At 39.2% G+C, this 20,096-nt stretch overlaps 1 protein-coding gene across 4 annotated transcripts in view; it reads right to left on the reverse strand.

The window, feature by feature from the left end:
• ACSL3 (acyl-CoA synthetase long chain family member 3) overlaps nucleotides 1–20,096 on the reverse strand; it is a 51,334-nt gene that overhangs the window by 11,865 nt on the left and 19,373 nt on the right. For all 4 annotated transcript variants that reach the window (XM_058031169.1, XM_058031167.1, XM_058031170.1 and 1 more), the window contains exons 3-12: nucleotides 18,403–18,824; nucleotides 11,844–12,021; nucleotides 7,930–8,039; nucleotides 6,574–6,712; nucleotides 4,624–4,774; nucleotides 3,886–4,009; nucleotides 3,659–3,730; nucleotides 3,022–3,161; nucleotides 2,162–2,334; nucleotides 514–588 (exon numbers count right to left, since the gene is read on the reverse strand). In XM_058031169.1, coding sequence (XP_057887152.1) covers nucleotides 514–588; nucleotides 2,162–2,334; nucleotides 3,022–3,161; nucleotides 3,659–3,730; nucleotides 3,886–4,009; nucleotides 4,624–4,774; nucleotides 6,574–6,712; nucleotides 7,930–8,039; nucleotides 11,844–12,021; nucleotides 18,403–18,753 — 1,513 coding nt within the window. In that variant the 5' untranslated portion in view covers nucleotides 18,754–18,824. The remainder of the gene's footprint in view (nucleotides 1–513; nucleotides 589–2,161; nucleotides 2,335–3,021; nucleotides 3,162–3,658; nucleotides 3,731–3,885; nucleotides 4,010–4,623; nucleotides 4,775–6,573; nucleotides 6,713–7,929; nucleotides 8,040–11,843; nucleotides 12,022–18,402; nucleotides 18,825–20,096) is intronic.

Below are 20,096 nucleotides of genomic sequence, written 5' to 3' on the forward strand. Positions count from 1 at the left end.
ATTTTGCCTCATAGTTTAGAGAAGAAAAAATCCATAAGGTTTTGCATTAGTCCAAAACACACTTAAGTATTATGCATTTCTACTCCACAGTACACAAAAGCCTACAGTAAAAGGAAGTACTGAAACGCATTTCAAAATTTATTATATGTATTTTACAATGTATCCATTAAGCTTCTATTCCACATGCCAACTTTAATGACTTTAAGAATAATATTATGAAGATTATTTTTAAATAATTTCTCAATGGCAACTGAAGGTATCATGCATACTACTACTTAGTCAAAATGCCACTTGCATTGATAACTTCTGTCTGGATATTTCCCTGTTTTGAAACTACTGAAGAATTTATTTTACGTTTCTTCTTCCCAAGAGCAAACTTTTATAGGCAAAAGTAGCATTTAAAATGCAAACAGCCAAGAAATAGTCTTTAATTACTGCTACAGAGCAAAGCCCAATAGAAAAACACAGTTCTTAAAAACACATTACAATTAAATCATAAACAGGAATTCTCACCTTCTTCCCAGTTCATTAACTTGATTTCACAACAGACCAAAGGTGCTCCCACTCTTCCTGTAGTGTAGTCCCAAACTAGAATTTAAATAAGTGCACTTCAGAAAAACAAAAACCCAAAGACGGCCAGAAAAAAAGTCTTTTGTTGTCATGCATTCTCAGTGAAAATTAACTGCTATTTATTTCTGAACTTTAACTCACAGAACCAAACCTCCAAGAAAACCCAACCAATTTATCAAGAGAACACAGATAAAATTCTTATCCCACTAGGAGAGTAGACGGCTGTATTAACAGATACTCTCAGTATCTAAAAGGCAACTGAAACCATTAGGTTCTATGAAATTAGGTATTAGGTTTTCATATAACCATTGGGTTATATGAAATTAAAATCTAGTGCAGGAAGATTTTAATTCCTGACACCTCAATATACTCAACAAAATCAGAAAAAAATTGTTATTTAGTTGACATGGTACAACAAAGCCAAGATCCCATTCACACTAGAATGGGTGGCATTACCTCATTTTACACATGGATCACCTGTTTAAGCATGATGCCTTCAATCAGCACTGACACTGTTTGATGCATTTTTGGGAACACCTGATTGCAGGATTCCCTGACGACGTTGGTGGCATCAGGAGAAGAGAAGGCGGGCAGGGCTGATCTGCGTGGGGCTGAGTGCGGGCGCCGGTGCCCAAGGGCTGCGGTGCCACCCACCTTGGGTGACGGTGCCAGCCCTGAGTGCCACAGTGCCACCCACCTTGGGTGACGGTGCCAGCCCTGAGAGCCACAGTGCCACCCACCTTGGGTGACGGTGCCAGCCCTGAGTGCCACAGTGCCACCCACCTTGGGTGACGGTGCCAGCCCTGAGTGCCACAGTGCCACCCACCTTGGGTGACGGTGCCAGCCCTGAGTGCCACAGTGCCACCCACCTTGGGTGACAGTGCCAGCCTGAGAGCCACAGTGCCACCCACCTTTGGTGATGGTGCCAGCCCTGAGAGCCACAGTGCCACCCACCTTGGGTGACGGTGCCAGCCCTCAGGGCCACAGTGCCACCCACCTTGGGTGACGGTGCCAGCCCTGAGAGCCACAGTGCCACCCGCCTTGGGTGACGGTGCCAGCCCTGAGAGCCACAGTGCCACCCGCCTTGGGTGACGGTGCCAGCCCTGAGAGCCACAGTGCCACCCACCTTGGGTGATGGTGCCAGCCCTCAGGGCCACAGTGCCACCCACCTTGGGTGATGGTACCAGCCCTGAGTGCCGCAGTGCCACCCACCTTGGGTGATGGTGCCAGCCCTCAGGGCCACAGTGCCACCCACCTTTGGTGATGGTGCCAGCCCTCAGGGCCACAGTGCCACCCACCTTGGGTGACGGTGCCAGCCCTGAGAGCCACAGTGCCACCCGCCTTGGGTGACGGTGCCAGCCCTGAGAGCCACAGTGCCACCCACCTTGGGTGACGGTGCCAGCCCTGAGAGCCACAGTGCCACCCACCTTGGGTGACGGTGCCAGCCCTGAGTGCCACAGTGCCACCCGCCTTGGGTGATGGTGCCAGCCCTGAGAGCCACAGTGCCACCCACCTTTGGTGACGGTGCCAGCCCTGAGAGCCACAGTGCCACCCACCTTGGGTGACGGTGCCAGCCCTGAGTGCCACTCACCCTCGGTGATGGTGCCAGCCCCAGCGGACTCGGTGAGGCCGTAGCCCTGCCCCACGGGGCAGCAGAAGCAGATGTTCATGAAGCGCTGCGTGGCCGCCGAGAGCGGGGCGCCGCCGCACAGCAGCACACGGATCTTCCCGCCCAGCAGCATCCGCACCTTGCGGAAGATAAGGCTGAAAGGGAAAGGGACAACTTGGAGCTTCAAGACAAAGCAAGAGAGAACCTTGGATCTGAACTGAGTTTTCACTGTCTTCAAATACACTTTATGACTTCCAAAGAAAGCCTTGAAGGAGCACATGGAAGTTTTCAGAAATACAGGCACAGATTTCTAAGATGGTTTCCATGTTCTAGTTTGAAGATGGGTTAAATGTTTGAGAACACAGATTTAATGAGCCAGTAAAGTTGCATGATTTTCTCTTAAAAATACTTTAAGTTGTATAAATTTTGCAAATACATTCTCCTTTACTCTCATGGAAACCCAGAGTTAGACTCAATGGTCCTATGGGTTCTTTCTAACTTGAGGTATACCATTGTTCCCGTCTCTTAAAATATGGAGTCTACAGTTTTCTGTAGGAATAAACTTCTATCCAAAAATGGTATAAATCTGTTATTAAATTCCTGATGAAAATTCAATAAATGTAAATTTTCAGTTTCAAGTTAAAGAACACTCAAATTGTATCAGTAAGCATTTAAATTCATCACACAAACTCCTGAATTGTTGTTTCAATTTACACTCAAGTACAATTTGTTCACGTTCAAAGTGTCAACGATAAAATGAAGAAAAGCACCAAAAAACCAAATACTGCTCCTGTGGTAAGACTTTGATTTTTTGGTGCCATTACAAAAGAAGTTAACATTACCTGTCACAGAGTGGGGTAGTGTAACCTTTGGAAATCTGTTCCATTTTGTAGTTGTAGGCCAATATAAATAGATTCCTCTGGAAACTGGTCATTTCATTCACTTTATTCATGACATTTTTGTAAATTCGATCCATGATTTCCTAGTACATAAAAATATGAACTTTATCTCAAAGAAACAGAAATCCTGAATTCAGTACAGCAAAAAGAAAACACAACCTAGAAATTCAAGTGAGCTTCAGGTGACAACCCACTCCCAGGTTCCTTCCTCTTCCCTTGCTAAGAGACAGCATGATGTTCATGGAAGGGAGGAAAGCAAAATCTGGGCAGGAGCAGCAGTTAACTCCCAGCTGCCAACTCTATTCCACTCTTTCACTGTAACAAACTAGAAATGACTAATTAAAATGGGAATTGACTCTCTTTAGCTATCTTAGCTTTGAAAAAGTTTGATACTCATATCATGATTGTTCATCGCCAACATACAAACAAGTACCAAAATTATTATTTAAAGGCAGCTTAACATCAAAGATGCTACCTTTTCTATTTAAATGGTAATGGTATTGATTTCATTGCTAAAAATTTAATTATAAATTATATTTTAAAAAAGGTTTTAAAAATTATTCACCCTTCAGTTACTTACCGGAACTGCTGCCATTAGAGTTGGCTTAAGTGTAGTAACATCCCCTTTGCTTCCTTTCTTTATTTTAGAAGACTAAAGTGAAGAACAAGTTTACTAGCAGACACATTCAAGATCTTGAACATCAGAAACAAAATTTGTACTATTTTTAAAGAAATATTACAAAGATCTGGTATAAGTAATTTTTTTTTAATTTCTTTTTTACTTTACTGTAAGGACTTACGCCATACCTGGTCAGCCAGTGTCTGAGGGGAGGAGTAACCGATGCGGCACCCGTGAGACAGACACACGAGCTCAGCACTCAGCTCCAGAACATGGGCAAGGGGCAGGTAACCAATATAAATGTCCTTTTCCCTGCAAAGAATTTATTTTAAAATATAGCTTTATGCTGTATCCTAGAGTCCTCAGATGCGTCATTAAGCCAAATACATGCAAAGTTTACTGCAGAAATGAGAAAGCAGAAAATGCCTTTGAGCTTGACAGCATATTTCAAATCATATTGGTTTTGTTTCAAAAGTTGCATACTATTGTAGGTTTTAGGCATGAAAAAAGGCTGATGGTTACTCTGGTTACTCATCTCAAGACAATTAACCATGCGTTAGGGCTGCAAAGGCAACTCAATGGATGAGATTAAAAACTGCACCACACACAAAGAAGCCACAAGATTTAAACATTAACCAAGGCAAGCACTGCTTAGGGAGGCTTTCAACCACTCTAGTGCAAGGAGGCCTCAAAAGTTTTTGTGTCCTGGTCTTGCCCACATACCAAAGAGGAGAGAACAAAGAGTACATGAAGTAGAACCATGTCATTTAGTGCAGTGCTGGAAGATGCTCAGATGTCAGTGCATAGTATCGTGTGTCACAGACATAGCAATATAAAACAGTTCATATTTTACCCAATAATTAATGTAAAATTAAAAGCAACTACATGACTTCTTTATTTGCTGGTCAGTAACAGTTGGTACCCACCCCAGATTTGGGATCCTCTCAGCCATCCCAGTTATCCCAGCAATGATGTTGCAATGGGAGATCATCACTCCTTTGGGAATTCCTGTGGATCCACTTGTGTACATGATCACTGCGATATCCGAGGGCACAGGCCTGGATGGCTGCTTGTTTCCTGCAAGTTGTGAAAAAAGAGGATGTGTGATGTGTGGAGAGCCTCTCAAGCAGGGAGATCTGACACACTGACACATTTCAGCAGTGCTGCAATATAGCACACCACAGGACTCATGCTATTACATTTTGCTTTAAAAATATTATGGTCAAGCTTAAGTGCCTTCACAAAGAGTAGGAACTTTGCACTAGCTGAGCAATACTTTGGCTGATTGTCCTTATCCACCACAACAGTTTCCCTATTATTTTTTCCCTGCTCCTGCAGTGGAGAGAAAAAAAGGCAGAGCTTTGGCTTGTCCAAAGCACCACTGAGCATCCCTGCCTGGGAAGGTTCACTGCTTCCACCCCTCTGTGCCTCACGTGCTCCCTGGCAGGGAACAACACCTGGAGCAAAGCACTGCTGAGCCAACCTGAGGTCCCACCTCCATGAATATTTAAAAGAAGTTCAACAGCTTTAATTGGATTAAAGTGCTTTTTAAATACTCGTGCTGAGAGCAAGAAAATACAAAAACTACTGTGCTTACTCAGAGGAAACTGCATCACACACAGTGCATGAGGCACAGTGCACACACTGAATGAGAAGCATGAAAGCAACATTTAATAGTTTTCCACTCACTGAATCCTGCCTATCCTGCACAATAAACAACACAGAGGAAAAGAAACACAAGCAATGGCTCATCTACTTAATATTAATTGGACATGCTTGACCATAAACAATTCATTATAGCATTTCACAGTTTATGAATGGTTAACTTGACAAAGATAATGTTCCTTTATTGTAGTGCAGAGTATGTGATATTTAAAGATTAAATACCTTTTTACATAGCACATAGATTAAAAAATTTCAGAGAGCTAATGACTTACAGCCAAAATTTTTCTGCTGGTGTTGTATTAAACTGTTTTAGTAGTGCATGAAACTGGTATATCAAATTGGGAAATGCATCCTCCAAAGAAATTGAGAGGTCATGATGTTTGGAGCAAATCTGCCATTCCCCTGAACACCGAAATCAGATGGACTGACCACCCCCCACTCCTAAAATACAATCCAACATTCCTGAGCCTGGAATAGTTACAAGATTCTGAAAACACAAAGGATAAGAACAAAAGAAAGCAAATACTGAATATATTGAAATCTCAAAATATTAGGATGGGCAGCTCTTCAGAACCAAGAATAAAAATTTCTTAAGATTGCAATTAAAATAAGTTCTGAAATTCTGAATTAGAGTTCTAAAAATATTACATAGACCAGAAATAGATTTCAATGAATTACATAGATTGCTTCTTTCAAAAATGGAATAAGTGACCAAGTTCTATCAGACTCAAATGACTATTTTACATTTTGCTATCTGTGAATTTTACAGAACTTAATGGTTACAAATTACTGATTTCTTTTGTTATAAAATACACAGTGATTTTCCTTCTGTGCCCTGAATAACCTGGTTTTAATACATCTGATCATAAGAATGCTTTTTAAGTTTGTATCCTGAATTAATTTCTTATCCTATAAACTACCTTTCAACCTGGGACACTTGATTGTGGAGTCAGTTTTTATACTGTTGAAAAACAAAAAACAAACTTACACCCCAAAATCCAACCACCCACAATGAAAATAAAACAAACAAACAAAAAAAAAACAAAAAAAAAAAAAAAAAACAAAAAACACCCACATGGATTTTATTTAAAAGAAAAGGACATAAGAAAAGGTTAAATCTGCAGAATTTTGAAATCTGCAGTTTCTTCAAGCTTACTCAACAGGGTCAAATTAGGGCACCAAGAGAGATGGTCTGAAGAGGAAGAACCTACCAGTGTCAGCCTTGGCCCCCATGGCTTGCACAGATGCCATGGTGTGAACAATGACCCCCTTGGGGAACTCTGCCCACGTCGTGGGTTTGCCATCCACTGTAATTATGTGTCGCAGTAGTGGAACTTGAGAAACTATTTCCTGTGAAAATGAAAAATTGGTTCAGAAATTAAAAATTTGTTTTATGCCAGGAAGTAAAAAAAACCACAAAACCAAGAACAAAAACCTCCATGCTCTCTGCTGCACACTTTTTAAAAAGCACTAACGTAAAGCATCTCCAAATTTTAAGGGATAAACCTGCCAAGATCAAATAGCTGCAAAGCTCAAAGCTTTCCAATTTTAAGTCCAAAAACTTCTCCAAGCATTTATTGATTTGTATTTTATTTCATGAGAACCCCACAAATAAGACTGCAGTGATTTATAGACATAATTGACTTTCTCTTCCCATAGAACACAGAGAAAAATTGGTGATACTGAGCTCACAATAATTCTTAGGCTGCTCCTTGGTTATTATGCTATTTAAAATAAGCAACAGCTAGCAAAAATATTGAAAATTACTAGTTAAGCATTTCAAGCAAAACATGAGTTCAAAGACATTAAGCAGTGTTTTCATGGAAGAAGAGATCACCACCTATAGCAGAGCAAACACATTCCCTCACTGCAAGCTGAAATAAATGTGCATGGCATAGATACTGTCATTGTAGCAACTTTTTAAAAAAGTTTGGGAAATTCTCATTCAAATTTCCACAGCAGCACAGTTTTTCATTAAAACAATTTCCTTAACTGAAAGGTCCAGTTTCCCCAAAACACACAATGATGAAGCTCATGCAGATTAGTTGTTCCACTTGGGTATTCCATCAGGGTCAGTAAGTCAAAAAGGTTCTTTGACTGTGCTAATTGTTAGTGAGCTTTTTCTCCCCTGCATGGAAAAAACAGCTCTAACTCTTTAAACACCCATCTTTAGACATAAAAATCATTCTCTTCTGAGAAAACATCTGATAATAAGCCAGGAGCACAATCACAGTTAGCTCTTTATACATTTTTCTGCTCTTCCCATTGTTACATTTATAGGCACTAAATCCACCCAGAAACCACGGCAGTTTCCTGTAAAGGTGTTTTTCCAGGCAGCACTCCAGCTCTGCAATACTGCAAATTGCTCATTCTCCAGCCACTGAGCAGCCTACAACCCACTAAAAGCAAACTACCACTTTCTGTACATGAACAGAGATACATAAATCTTCCCAAAGCGTCTGCCTTATGGAAAGGCAATAAATCATTGCCCTGTACGATGGAACCAGGCCATTTAGAATGGTGAACAGACACACTGCAAAGAGATAGCCAAAGAACAGCTTTCTGACCTTCAGTTTTGTTTGCATCAGCTCTTTACTGGTAATGATGGTGGTCACCTCTGTCTCGTTCAGCCCATGAACTATTGCTGGGCCTCCCAGCGTGGCGTACAGAGTAACAACTGAAACACAAAACACAGCAAATGGTCAGTCCCTGGGTTACATTTTCAAGTGTAGTTTACAAAAAAGAACTGATATTAATCTATTCCAACTTTGGCAACACAATAAAAATATCTGTCAACTCAAAGATGGGACAGTTTTGTATTTAAAAAGCCTCTTAACATCTGAATTTAAATACAGTGTGATCTTCAGTTACTCCCAGAAGGAATAATGAACAGCCATTCTCTATGTGACTGTTTACTCTTTTCCAGGTCTAATTAGAGGTCCCAAAACCACATCACCTTATGAAATTCTGCTGGATCTACTGTCATACTGTCACTGCTTTTACCATTTGAAAAAGAGGCAAACCTCCTCAGTTTAATCACTGTCTTACATTCCTCTTGCACACAGGAAAGAAACAGCTTTCATCCATGTGACTTCTCTTTCCAGAATTCACATCCTCTGTTACTAACCTTTTACAACTGACTGCTAATAACAAATTATTACAGCATGGTAATATGTGTCATCAGCAGAGAATTCTCACACAAATAAATCTGTGACTAGCTTGTTCTGCCATCTATTTAAAATAATGTAATAAAGGTTTAATCATCACAGTCATTAGACCTTCAACTGACATAATGAGAATCATACAGAATAGCAAGAAAGAAAATATTTAGAAAATTGGGTAAAAGAAAAATTGTTTCCTGTTAGTAAGGTCAGCTCATTAGTGAGCATGTTACAAAATGATTAAATATTATTTTAAAGGTGATAATATGAAATTTCCTGGAATTTTCAATGGAATTGAATGACGAGAGACCAAAATAGACCAAGGAAAAAAAAGGCAGCCAAAAAGCGAAGTATTGCTCAAAAAACAAAAAATTCTATTTTCCAAGCACAACACTAAACAGGGACATCTCATAAAAGCTCTAAGACCAATCAACACAATCTATAATTATAGTATTCTTGATGGGAGTTCTGTCACATCAAGGTATCTGAATATTTTCTGATTTTTGGTCTGTGTATAGCTGAATATTTAAAGAATGTAATTATGAAAATAAGACAACCCATTGTACATTAAGACTGTGATCACTGCAAAGATTAAAAATTAAAATTAAATAAAGTTCTGTTGTATTTTATTTTAATATTTTAAATCCAAGGAGTTACTAACCCAAAACAACCCAAAAGCAGTCTTCTTACACAGAAAAGTAAATAGTTGACCTCTACTCATTTTTTTTCTTGTTAAAACAGCCCATCATAGTTCAGAACTGTTGCAGGGCAAATGCATATGCACTGTGTTTTCTTTAATTTGGTGGGAGCAAAGTCCAGAAGAGTGCCTCTCCTCGTTCCCACGAGCTCTCTCTCCTTGCTGCAGTGACCCCTGTTATGTAAACATGTAGCAGAAATTCAGCTGCCCCGAGCCAAGGAGCAGAACCGAGCTGACAACACCGCCCAGAAGGCAGAGCATCATCTCAGGAATAACCACGGGGTCCTTAATTACTCATCTGCAAATAAGTGCTTTAAGACACTCAGAGCTATATGACAGAGCCAAAGGGAAAGAGAGGCCATTTATATGATGGTGCACTGATGTCATGGAGAGAGCAAAACTGAGCATGACTCATCTGTGAAATCCTCCCTTCTCCACACTGGCACCTAAAAGTTTTTCAGGCAAATCTTAAAGTTTTGATAGTTTTTTTTTCTCTCCTCATTCTCTTGAAAATGTACTGAGAACAGATTATTTTTTATTCACCTTTATACATGCAACAGTACAAGTGAGTCTTTGTTATCAGACCAAAGGCTTGACAAAAAGAAAATCTCCAACAACACTAAATTTGCCAGCTTGTAGAAAAAGACAAAATCTTACTCAAAAGAAACAAACAGAACTTTAACAACTTATTTCAAGGTAACTGGAATGTTAAACTGAGTACTTCAGCACCCATCATACATCAAGAATAAAAAGCAAAACGCACCTTTAAAGGCTTCAGCCAAATTTACTTCTGACAAAACCACTTCTGCTCAAGCATGATTGAAAAATGAACCTAACATCTTCTATTCTACCATTTGGCTATGCACTTTTGTATTTTATCTGCCTACTCTGGTGAAGAGCTGTTCACACACATGAAGAGGTACTCAGGCAGAAAATTTGTTTTCATGCTAGTACTACTTCTTCTATCTCTGATCTAGCAATCCCACTCCACCTCCTGCAAACGTAACACTAAGAGAACTTCAGAAAAAGACAGATCTAAAGTCAAGCAAGTATTTCTAACCATAAAATAACTTGTTTGTGCAAGTAATCCATAACAGACATAATTTTCCTCATTTTAATGCTGTAGTGCAAAAGGCATTCTCTCCAACACTATGTACCAGGCAGATGAACCTGTTCTGGGCCCACTCCATCAGACTGAACACATCTCACATTTGGAAACAATGTCCCAACACCCCCACAGCAGTTGGCTGGTATCAACCCTACACACTGAAAAACGCTAACACAAGCCATTTAGCAATGTCTTGCCACTATTACTGTTTCAACATCATCTGAATCTCCCAATTTGTCCTGCAAGCTGCCTGTGGACACTGCACAGCTCTCTCCTCATCTGCCAGCACGAGTCAGCCAAGTTCACAGAAGATGACAGAGCTTAGCTGCTGAACACCACGTCAGAGTGTGTGCCGAGGCACGTCGCAGCAAGGGGATTTAAACCTCTAATCCAGCAACCCAAAAACACACACATACCATTCTGCTCACAACATCCAGCCCCTAGCTCAGATTTCTCCCCTCAAATTACAAATCTCCCTGGGATTTGTAAATGTGCTTCAGCTCCAAAGGAAAAAAAAATGATACAAACCCTCGCATTTTATTCCCAGGATAGCCACCGGGAATGTGACAGATCCCAAAAGTGATAAAAGGGAACTGGCACAGAGACATGTAGTTTAAAAGCACACAGGCATCTTATGTGAGAAGAGTCTGTGCAGTTCTCTGCTCTGGTTGGCAGGCCAGCAGCATTTACCCACTGAGGAACCAACCAAAACAATCACCAGTTTAGGTGGGAAGGCACCTGCAAAGATCACACACCATCATTGCAGCAGAGTGCTCAGAGCCATGGCCAGTCTGGGTTTTATGGCTCTCCAAGGATGGAGATTTCACAACCAAATCTTATTGAAAGGGTAAATGTAGCACAGGAGGGAAAAGGCCAAAGCCTGTGAGGAACAGCAGTTTCTGGCATGCTCTGAGGGACAAGATGTGTCCCCCTGAGAGCATCCCAGAACCCAGCCAGGCTGGGCTTAGTTAGGTAAAGGACATTAAGGAGGGATGATGAAACAGACATTTAAACAGCTATAGCACACTGAGACCAGCATTCAGTACATTCCTGACCAAAAAAAAGGCCCAAGCAAAATCCAGATTGAAGAACTAAGACAAAATATCCAGATAAAACAAAACTTGCAGGCACAGATGAAGGTTTGACGTCAACTCCTGAAACTGAGTCAATGAATTCATGTGTGATTTTTGTTTGTTTGTTTTCAGAAACTTGGGAATCTGTACTGATTTGAGATGAAAAGAAAATAAACCTCTCACAAATTCATTGAGCAAACTATCCTTACCAAAACCATTCTTAACATCTACCAACAGATACAGGTTTCTCTAGTCGCTAAAGCAAAAGGCTACAAAGTGCACAGTTTCCACATTATGCAGTATTTTTTTTAATTTGAAAACTTTAATGCTCTCTATAAAATCTAGATAAAGTTTTCTTTGTACAAAAAGCAAAGCAAGAAAGTTTTGTTTTCAGATTGTGAGGTTGAAAGCCACAAAACCTTCAGGGAAGACAGGTACTCACGCTGGTAGTTGCACATAAAGCAGGCCTGGGCTGCAATCATCCACTCAGCTCTGGTCTCACAGAAGATAGCAATGTTAGTCTTTGGCTGCTGACCCAAGACTGCTAAGCCATTTCCAAAATTAACAGCTTTAATGTATACATCTTCGTAAGAAAGCCAGGTGTACTTGCCAAGGATGACCTAATAAGAACAATAAAATCAATTTAGAAAATGAAAATCCTTAACACATGTCCTACAACATCTTCACCCATGTGGAGAATCCATGGATGTTAGAGTAACATGTGCTTGAATTGTAACTGCAGTTTATTCAAGATAAAGATGACACTTTTTCTTGCCAAAAGCTACAGGGCCTGTGGAAGTTCCAACATAAATACCATATCACATCACAATGCATCACATCACACATATCATATCACAATGCAGTATCTCCATGCATGTTACCACCTCAGTTTCTATTTTCACAGAAGGGAAAGCACACAATTCCCACCATCTTTTGTAGCTTCAGGAGCCCTCTGAAAGACTGTTTGGTTACCTGGCCCACATACCTCTACTTTTTAAATAAGTTTGGTTTATGTAAAGGATGGGAAGCACTAGTTAGCACAGTACATTCTCTGTATTTGCTTTCTTGGATATGTGGGCTACAATTCTACACAAATACAACACTCAGATATTCATTTAAAAAAAAAAAAAAAAAAAACAAACCAAACTTGAAAAGGGAAACTGGAATCCAAAAAGCAGTATATCCATGGGCCCTCAGAAATTGTGAAATCCCTTTCCCTTTGTTCTGAAACAAATGTCAAGGGGATGAGCAGTAATAATTTTGCCCTTTTATTAGTGTTAAACAAAAGCAGGACAGAAGACAGATAGGAAATGACTGGCAAACCTCAGTTCTGAGAAGTCATGTAGAATGTATTATGCAATCTCACTTTTCCATGTGGGAAAGCTGGTGCACAGTAAAACTGGATTTGAATTTACAGGTTCCTGTGTGGACTTGCACCTTGCAGTACAATTTCCTTACTGACTGACAGGACATTTCTTTGAGATCAACCTAGAAATTTTCATATGTAGATACAGTATGAAGATGTTTCATACTGAAAATCTATACTTCAAATTATTATATCCCACCCATCTATTTATATAAGCACATTGACAATTCTGAAAAACAATTTATTAATCAAGTACTTCAGACATGTTTTTTACAAAGCATTAGTAATAAATGCAAGGAAACACTACAAAAGCTAGAAAAGCTAGAACTAGAAAAGCTCCTTCATCTTTTTTCCATATTTCATTCATCAATGGGAACTAAATCTCAAACTTTGAGCTGTCAAATCAACAATTTTTGACATGCAACTACATTTCTAATGAGTCTGTATTTCCACATCTGCTTCTTTAATAAAACATATTTTAAAATCTCTCTCAAACTCTAACAGAAAAATAAAATTTAGTAGATTTCTGTTGTTAAAACTTTTCCAAACTATTCTTAGTTAACATTAGTTGTAACAATGCATTTTACCTACTACAGCTCACTGCATACTGCTCATTAACCTACTTATTTAGTAGGACAAACAGGTACATGTGCAGCTGCTTGGAATTTCATAAATGTCTTTGTGGGAAAATATCATTTAACAAGCCCAACAAACAACATTTGTCAATAACAGCAATATATATCAATTCTACCAGAAAATACAGATTTCTCACACAAATATCTGCTCAGCTTTTCCTGGTTTATTTCCAGAAGCTCTGTTTCAGTGGCAAACAGGCTGTTTCAAAACCCAAAACCTGGGAGTCCCTTTTTGTTTCAACACACCAGGATATTTCTGGTGTGGAAAACTCTCACTGCTTCCAAAAAAAATATTGCACCTCTTCCTGTCCATACAAATTTTGGTAATTTGGAATTTAAATTCCAATTTGGGATTTTTTTTCCCCAAAGGCAGTATTTCTGGCAGATGGGGAAGTTCTTGACAAGCTCATCAGCTGAAAACAATTTATAGCAGTGACTTGGGCAATACCCTTTCCTTCATTATACTCTGCCTACAGTGCAGTCTCAGGAAAACTGCTCACAAATAATTAGGCCAAGAAATACAAGCAGATTCTTGTTACTGTTTCTGGTAAGCTTGCCAATCCATAAGAGGTTTTAGTAATTTCCACCGCTCTCACCGAACTGGGGAACATAAATCAGTAATTGGCCAAAAACTAATCTCTCCAAATAACACTTGTGATTCTACTTTTTTCCCCCTTTATTGTCCAAAATAATTCATCTTAAGCTTGTTGATATATCATGAAAGATCACTCACTGGTGCTTTCTTTTCTTAAAGAGGAAAAATCCTTTTTAAGGATGTGTAGCACCATTAGCTGTAGCTATTTATATAAAAATACATTTCTGAAGAACACTGACATGAGAACCTTTTTCAATGCAGCAGTTCTGAGTTTTACTTTCCTACTGCCTTCCATATATTCAATTCCAGTGTTCCTTCCCCATGCCCAGTGTTTTTTCTCTATTCCCTCCCTATGACATTTACACAATACACACATTAGTGAATAACAGCTGTTCATAGAGCCAGTTTGGTAGTATGGACAGAAGTCCCCTTCTCCTGCATTTCTCTAGCAGCTTCCTGTGCAGGACACAGGGCAGGTTACAGTTTATCTCGCACTCCTCATGTTGGATCGTGTCTCCAAACCCATTTCCCTTCTTGGCCCTGCCCTCAGTAGCTTTTGCTGACATTTTCCAATGCACAGGCAAGAAAGACAAGGAGCTACTGGAGAGAGTGCAGTGAATGCCACAATCACGAGGGGTCTGGAGCATCTCTCCTTCAAGGAGAGTCTGCAGGAGCTGGGCCTGGTTAGTCTGGAGAAGACTGAGGAGATCTCATCAATACATACAAAAATCTCAAAGGGCTGCCAAGAACATGGTGCCAGACTCTTTTCAAGGGTTCCCAGTGATAGGACAAGGAGCAATGGCCATGAACTAAAACAGAATAAATTCCACTTCAACATGAGGAAGAACTTCTTGACATTGAGGGTGGAGAGCCCTGGAGCAGCTGCCCAGGGAAGGGGTGGAGTCTCCCTCTGGAGACATCCCAAACCCACCTGGACACGTCCTGTGCCACCTGCTCTGGGTGACCCTGCCTGGGCAGGGGATTGGACTGGATGGATCTCCAGAGGTCCCTTCCAACCCTAACAATGCTGTGATTCTGCTTCTGCTGCCAACAGGTGAGACTGGCATTAGGCACCATAGCCCTTTAAACACTCACACACGTTTAACTTAACTTTCAGAGCTTACTTCTGCTTGGTATATAATGGCAAGAAAATAACTATCCAAGAGCTAGCAGAAGGGCCCAGGAAGAGAGTTTGGGCAGAGATGGAAGAGCCCCAGAGAGAGCAGGCAGCAGGGACTGCAGCGCTGGGGTTTCCCTGGAACCACAGCATTCCATGGGAGAACGCTGCCCTCTCGTGCTCCAGCCTTCCACTGCAGCTCAGTCACACCGGCACACAAACACTGGGAATATCCAGACTCTACTGATATTTGGAAATCCAGAGAAGCAGAGACTAAACACACAGTTTAGTGTGTGTTTTAGTTAGTGTGTGTTTTATTTATTTTACCTGGATTTTAGAAACATATTAAAATTTTTAGTGTAATAAAGGTGAAGTAAAACCTTGATAAAGCTGCAGGCTCATGTAGAGTCATTAAACTACCTGATCTCAGTTACCTTTGAAGGTCTTCCTAAAAGTACCTTATGAGGTTTAAAGAACACTGACTATGATTTGGAAACCAGTGATCATGAATTGAATACATTTTCCTGTAAAAGTGTATTAAAAATAATACAATGGAGGTTATTTGAAATGCCCACTTTTGGCCTTTTTCACATGAACACCTGGATTGCAGATGAATATATCTGAAAACCCCCACCCTAACATACCACTTACATAGCAATCTATGGTTTTCAACATGGTAAGGTTCTTGGCATGGCAAGAACCTTCCTGAACCTTCACTTTAAGTTTCAGTATCAGCAATAATGAGTAAAGCTCTGAATTCACGGAATTGCCCATGTGCTCGCTGTTGCACCCAAGTCTTTCAGGCTTTAGATGCATCACCTTACCCAACAAAGCTGTGTTTTATTTATTATGCTCCCAGTAATTCTGTTCTTGGTTATCAACCCTTTATAAAGCTGAGCAAGACAAACAAACAACCCCCAAAACAAACAGACATGTCCCTCAAAAAATACAGCAATTAAAGAACACACACAAAGCCAAATCCACATACCAACATAGATCAAAGCAAGCACCTGATGATATAAACTACAACTAAGATGACACAAAATAACAAAGCTCATCTTTTGGGCATTATAAAATTTCAGCTGTGGTTAAATTAAGTCCCTTTTCCAATTAATTACATCTTAATCTCAGAGGTATTTTCAACATTATTTTATACTGACTTAAATACATGGTTTATGAAATGAATATTAGGTATGCATGATATTGGAGAAGGAAATTTCAGAGTACAATATAGAAGGAAATAGAATAACTAACCATTTATGAATTACTATGAAAAGCAACAAGTGCATAAGCAAGTATTGTATTTTATTCACATCCATGAATTTCTGCTACTTTGGAATCTGCACAGAAACACATATTTTTGCAACAATACACTATAATAAAATTTTTTTAAATTACAGATTATCTGAGATATCATTGTTCTCACAAGAAATCAATGGAGTATCTGATCTTAAAGATGTTAAGAAACTCTAAATAATTTTAGCTACAAGTGCAAGGACACTTAGTTTTCCCAATAATCAAAAGCTGAATATTTTATCTTTTTAATTGAGATATATATAATATAAAAATATACTGCAATACTGTAAAGTATAGAAATAACACGCATTATACCTAAGAATTAAACTTGTTGTGCACCTTTTTGAAGGACTGCACCAAACCTCAGCAAGCTGGCTTTGTGCTAAAGGGAACCAGGCAATAAAAGGTGCCTGGAATGAAAGAAATCAAAAGAAGAGAAGCCTGACATTTAGAATCAACAAGGTATCTTGTGAAATGTTCTGATTTTCCTCACTTGCTAACACATGCCATGAGACCTTAAGAAACAATGTATTCCCTAACAGGAAAAAAAAAAAAGAAAACTAAATGGTCTTGTGTGATAATGCCACAACTTGGAACAAAGTAACAGGAGATTAAGTATGGCAATTGACCACAATGAACCCTTGTGTCAAGCTTAGACAAAATTACCTAATTTGGGTAATTTCTAAGCTTAAATACTCACAAACAAGTAATTTAAGTGGATCAACAAAAACATCCTTCAGATTTCTAATATTCGCAACACTCTGCTTGCATAATGGAAAAGGCTAAAACTCCTAAATCCTTAAGTCTTACATTCAAAATTATGATTAAAAACCAGGGCACATGTTTTTTATGTAAAAAACAGGGCAGCCAAAATTCTGATCTGTGCTCAGAAACCATTCTTTGTACAACATGAACTTTCTGTTTCTTTATAGGGTAATGAGGCAGCAAAATGTGCATCAAGCACATTTCCTTCATGCTGCAAAGCTACCTCCACAGCTAAGGGCAAGTTTCACTACAATAAAGATTATACAAAGATTTTAACAGAACTGAACTTTTCCATATATTCTGTTATTAACCAAATTTGATTTTAAACATACTCCTCTATCAGAATTAAAACTAGTAGCATGAAGATAAATTTTCTCCATCTGCGCAGAAACTAATCTTAACTAAAAATTATCTATTGTGGATATAATAACTTCTAATACAGGAATGCAGAACTTTAACACACAGAGATGCACAAATATGAACATTCTGTTGAAGTATTCTGCCCTTCTTCAGGCAGAAGTGCATTTTTCAATGTGTCTGAACAAATACAAAGCAGCAAATGACAATAGAGGCTTGAACACGATACACTTTAAAAATCAGTCCCTTGAAACAGAGCTGCTGTCAGACACTGAAATCACATCTCCCACACACATCAGGATTACAGATTAGCAGAGTGGTTCACCTTAAAGGAGACCAAAAGAAAAAAAGACTCCTCAACCAAATCTGAGCAATCATTTTCCAAACAAAAAATTCATTTAAGTCCTGAATTCCCTGGACAGAACAGCAAATCCTTAAATCACAACTAAGGCTGCTGGAAAGGCACATCTGAGTACTGGCATCTAGTATTTTTGTATATTTATCTGATGACAGTTCAGAATAACACAAAGGGAGACTTTTTAAAATTCACTTAAAAAAGAAACCTTTAAAACCATTTACATCACCAGCTGAATATTAAAAACAAATGCCTAAAACATACTTGTGTTTTTTCTTTGACTGAAAAAATAAATAGGACATCTATTCAAGAGTGCAAAAAGGTTTAGATTTGGTTTAAATGCCAAGTATTGAAAGATTGGGAATTAGATAATTTAATTTCTTTTCACAGCTACTGAATCTAAGCAGAGAAATATATTTTTTCCCAGCTTTGCTTTACTGGACTAGAAGTGCTGCATAAAAAAGTAAACATACTTTGGAAAAAAACTCTTGAAGACAGACTGCAAAAAGACTTACCTTTTTAAAAACTTTTCCTGATGGCTGGATTTCATCTTCCTCTTTCAGAATTTCACGTGTTCCCAAGAGTTTTTTGTCCTTATATTTCGTTTTAGCATATTTAAAAACTTTGTCGAGTGTATCACACCCAGGATATAAAACTGAAGCCAAGCAATGCAGACTGTTCACTGATCTGTATGCACCCCCAGGCTTGTTATTCACAGGCCTGGCTTTAACCTGCTTGGCTTTTGCTATAGCCTGCTTTGATCCTGAAAGGATGTACCATGGAATGTATGTTACAAGGGAGTACACCAGGACTATGAAGTTTATAAACTGTAAAAGAATAGGGTTGATGTTATGCTTCAACTTCATTTTGGCCGCTTGAGAATGTTACAAGAGACAGTTTGGAAGCATGGATCAGCTACAGAGGGGTCCAAAAAGATCTGAAAAGAGAAAAGAAAAAAGAAAAGGTTAGTAGTAAACTATCACTGTTAGCAAAAGTTATTTTTAAGCATGCTATTACAATCCATATCCCAGAAGGTGTCTTTATGCAGGAGTTGGAAGTCTGAGCCACACACACAAATGAAAGCAGATACACGAGGCAGAGCTGTTCCACCCCCCTTCAGCAGGCTGCAGCACAGTGACATTTGCATCACAGGTATTTATCTGAAAGTGTTTTGTGAATATGCAGTTTAAAAGATCCTCTTCAACATCAGAGCACCTCCATGTGCACCTTCACTAAGAATCCCTATGACCTCTGACTGTGAACCATCAGCCTCCAAACAAGCCCTAGGAACAAGGCAATGTCACTCTGCACATGGGAACCCCAACCACTAAGGATGTTAAAATGTTTCCCCAGTGTTGGACACACTGGGGCAGCCACCTGAGAGAAGGAAAGCTGTGTATGTGACAGAACTTTGCTGCTTTATTCCCAGGGACTTCCCATCAGTCCTATGATTTCAGTCTCAGAACCAGTATCCAGTGAGCCCACCTGTACCAATAAACATGAGCTAAGCAATATTGGGTAAATACCAGAAAAGAGCTTATAAATATCCCCAAATTCCTAGCAACAGCACAATGAAGAGATGTGTAACTTTTTCCAGAGTCCTTAATGATGCCAGGATGTTCACTTTGTCTTTTTTAAAAGCATAATGTACTATATCTAATGACTGCAATAATGATGCAACTTTTTAATGTATGCTACTGTTAAGTCATGAAATTATGCAATCTGTCTAAAAGATTAAAAAGGTAAATCAACAAAATAACTGAAATCCTATGGAAATCAGGGATGGTTGCCATAATGGCTAAAGATGAATTTCTGCAACAGTCCATGAGCCATTGGCTGAAAAACAGTGCTTTGTATATAATAAACTACAAATGCACTTCACTCAGTAAGCTTTCAAACTTATTGATACAACTTATTAAAAGCAGTATCATAAATCAAGCAACTAATAATGATGTATACATAATCTGCACAGCTTTTGACAATTCTAAATTAATTTTTATTTATGACATTCATTATTCTGTGCTGATGTCTTACACTCTTTGACTTTTCCTCCATTAACTCTCTGAAATCCCTAATAAACAGAAATCTGAGTTGAAAAAAGTAATGTTTAAATCATATAAGATCTTTCAGTAGCAATGGAAAGAAGCCTTGCTTCATTAATCCTAGATCTGCAATCCTTTTGGGAATGGATCAATCCAGCATCCTTCAC

Source organism: Melospiza georgiana, chromosome 10 (genome assembly GCF_028018845.1).
Source record: "Melospiza georgiana isolate bMelGeo1 chromosome 10, bMelGeo1.pri, whole genome shotgun sequence".
NCBI classification, from domain to species: domain Eukaryota; kingdom Metazoa; phylum Chordata; class Aves; order Passeriformes; family Passerellidae; genus Melospiza; species Melospiza georgiana.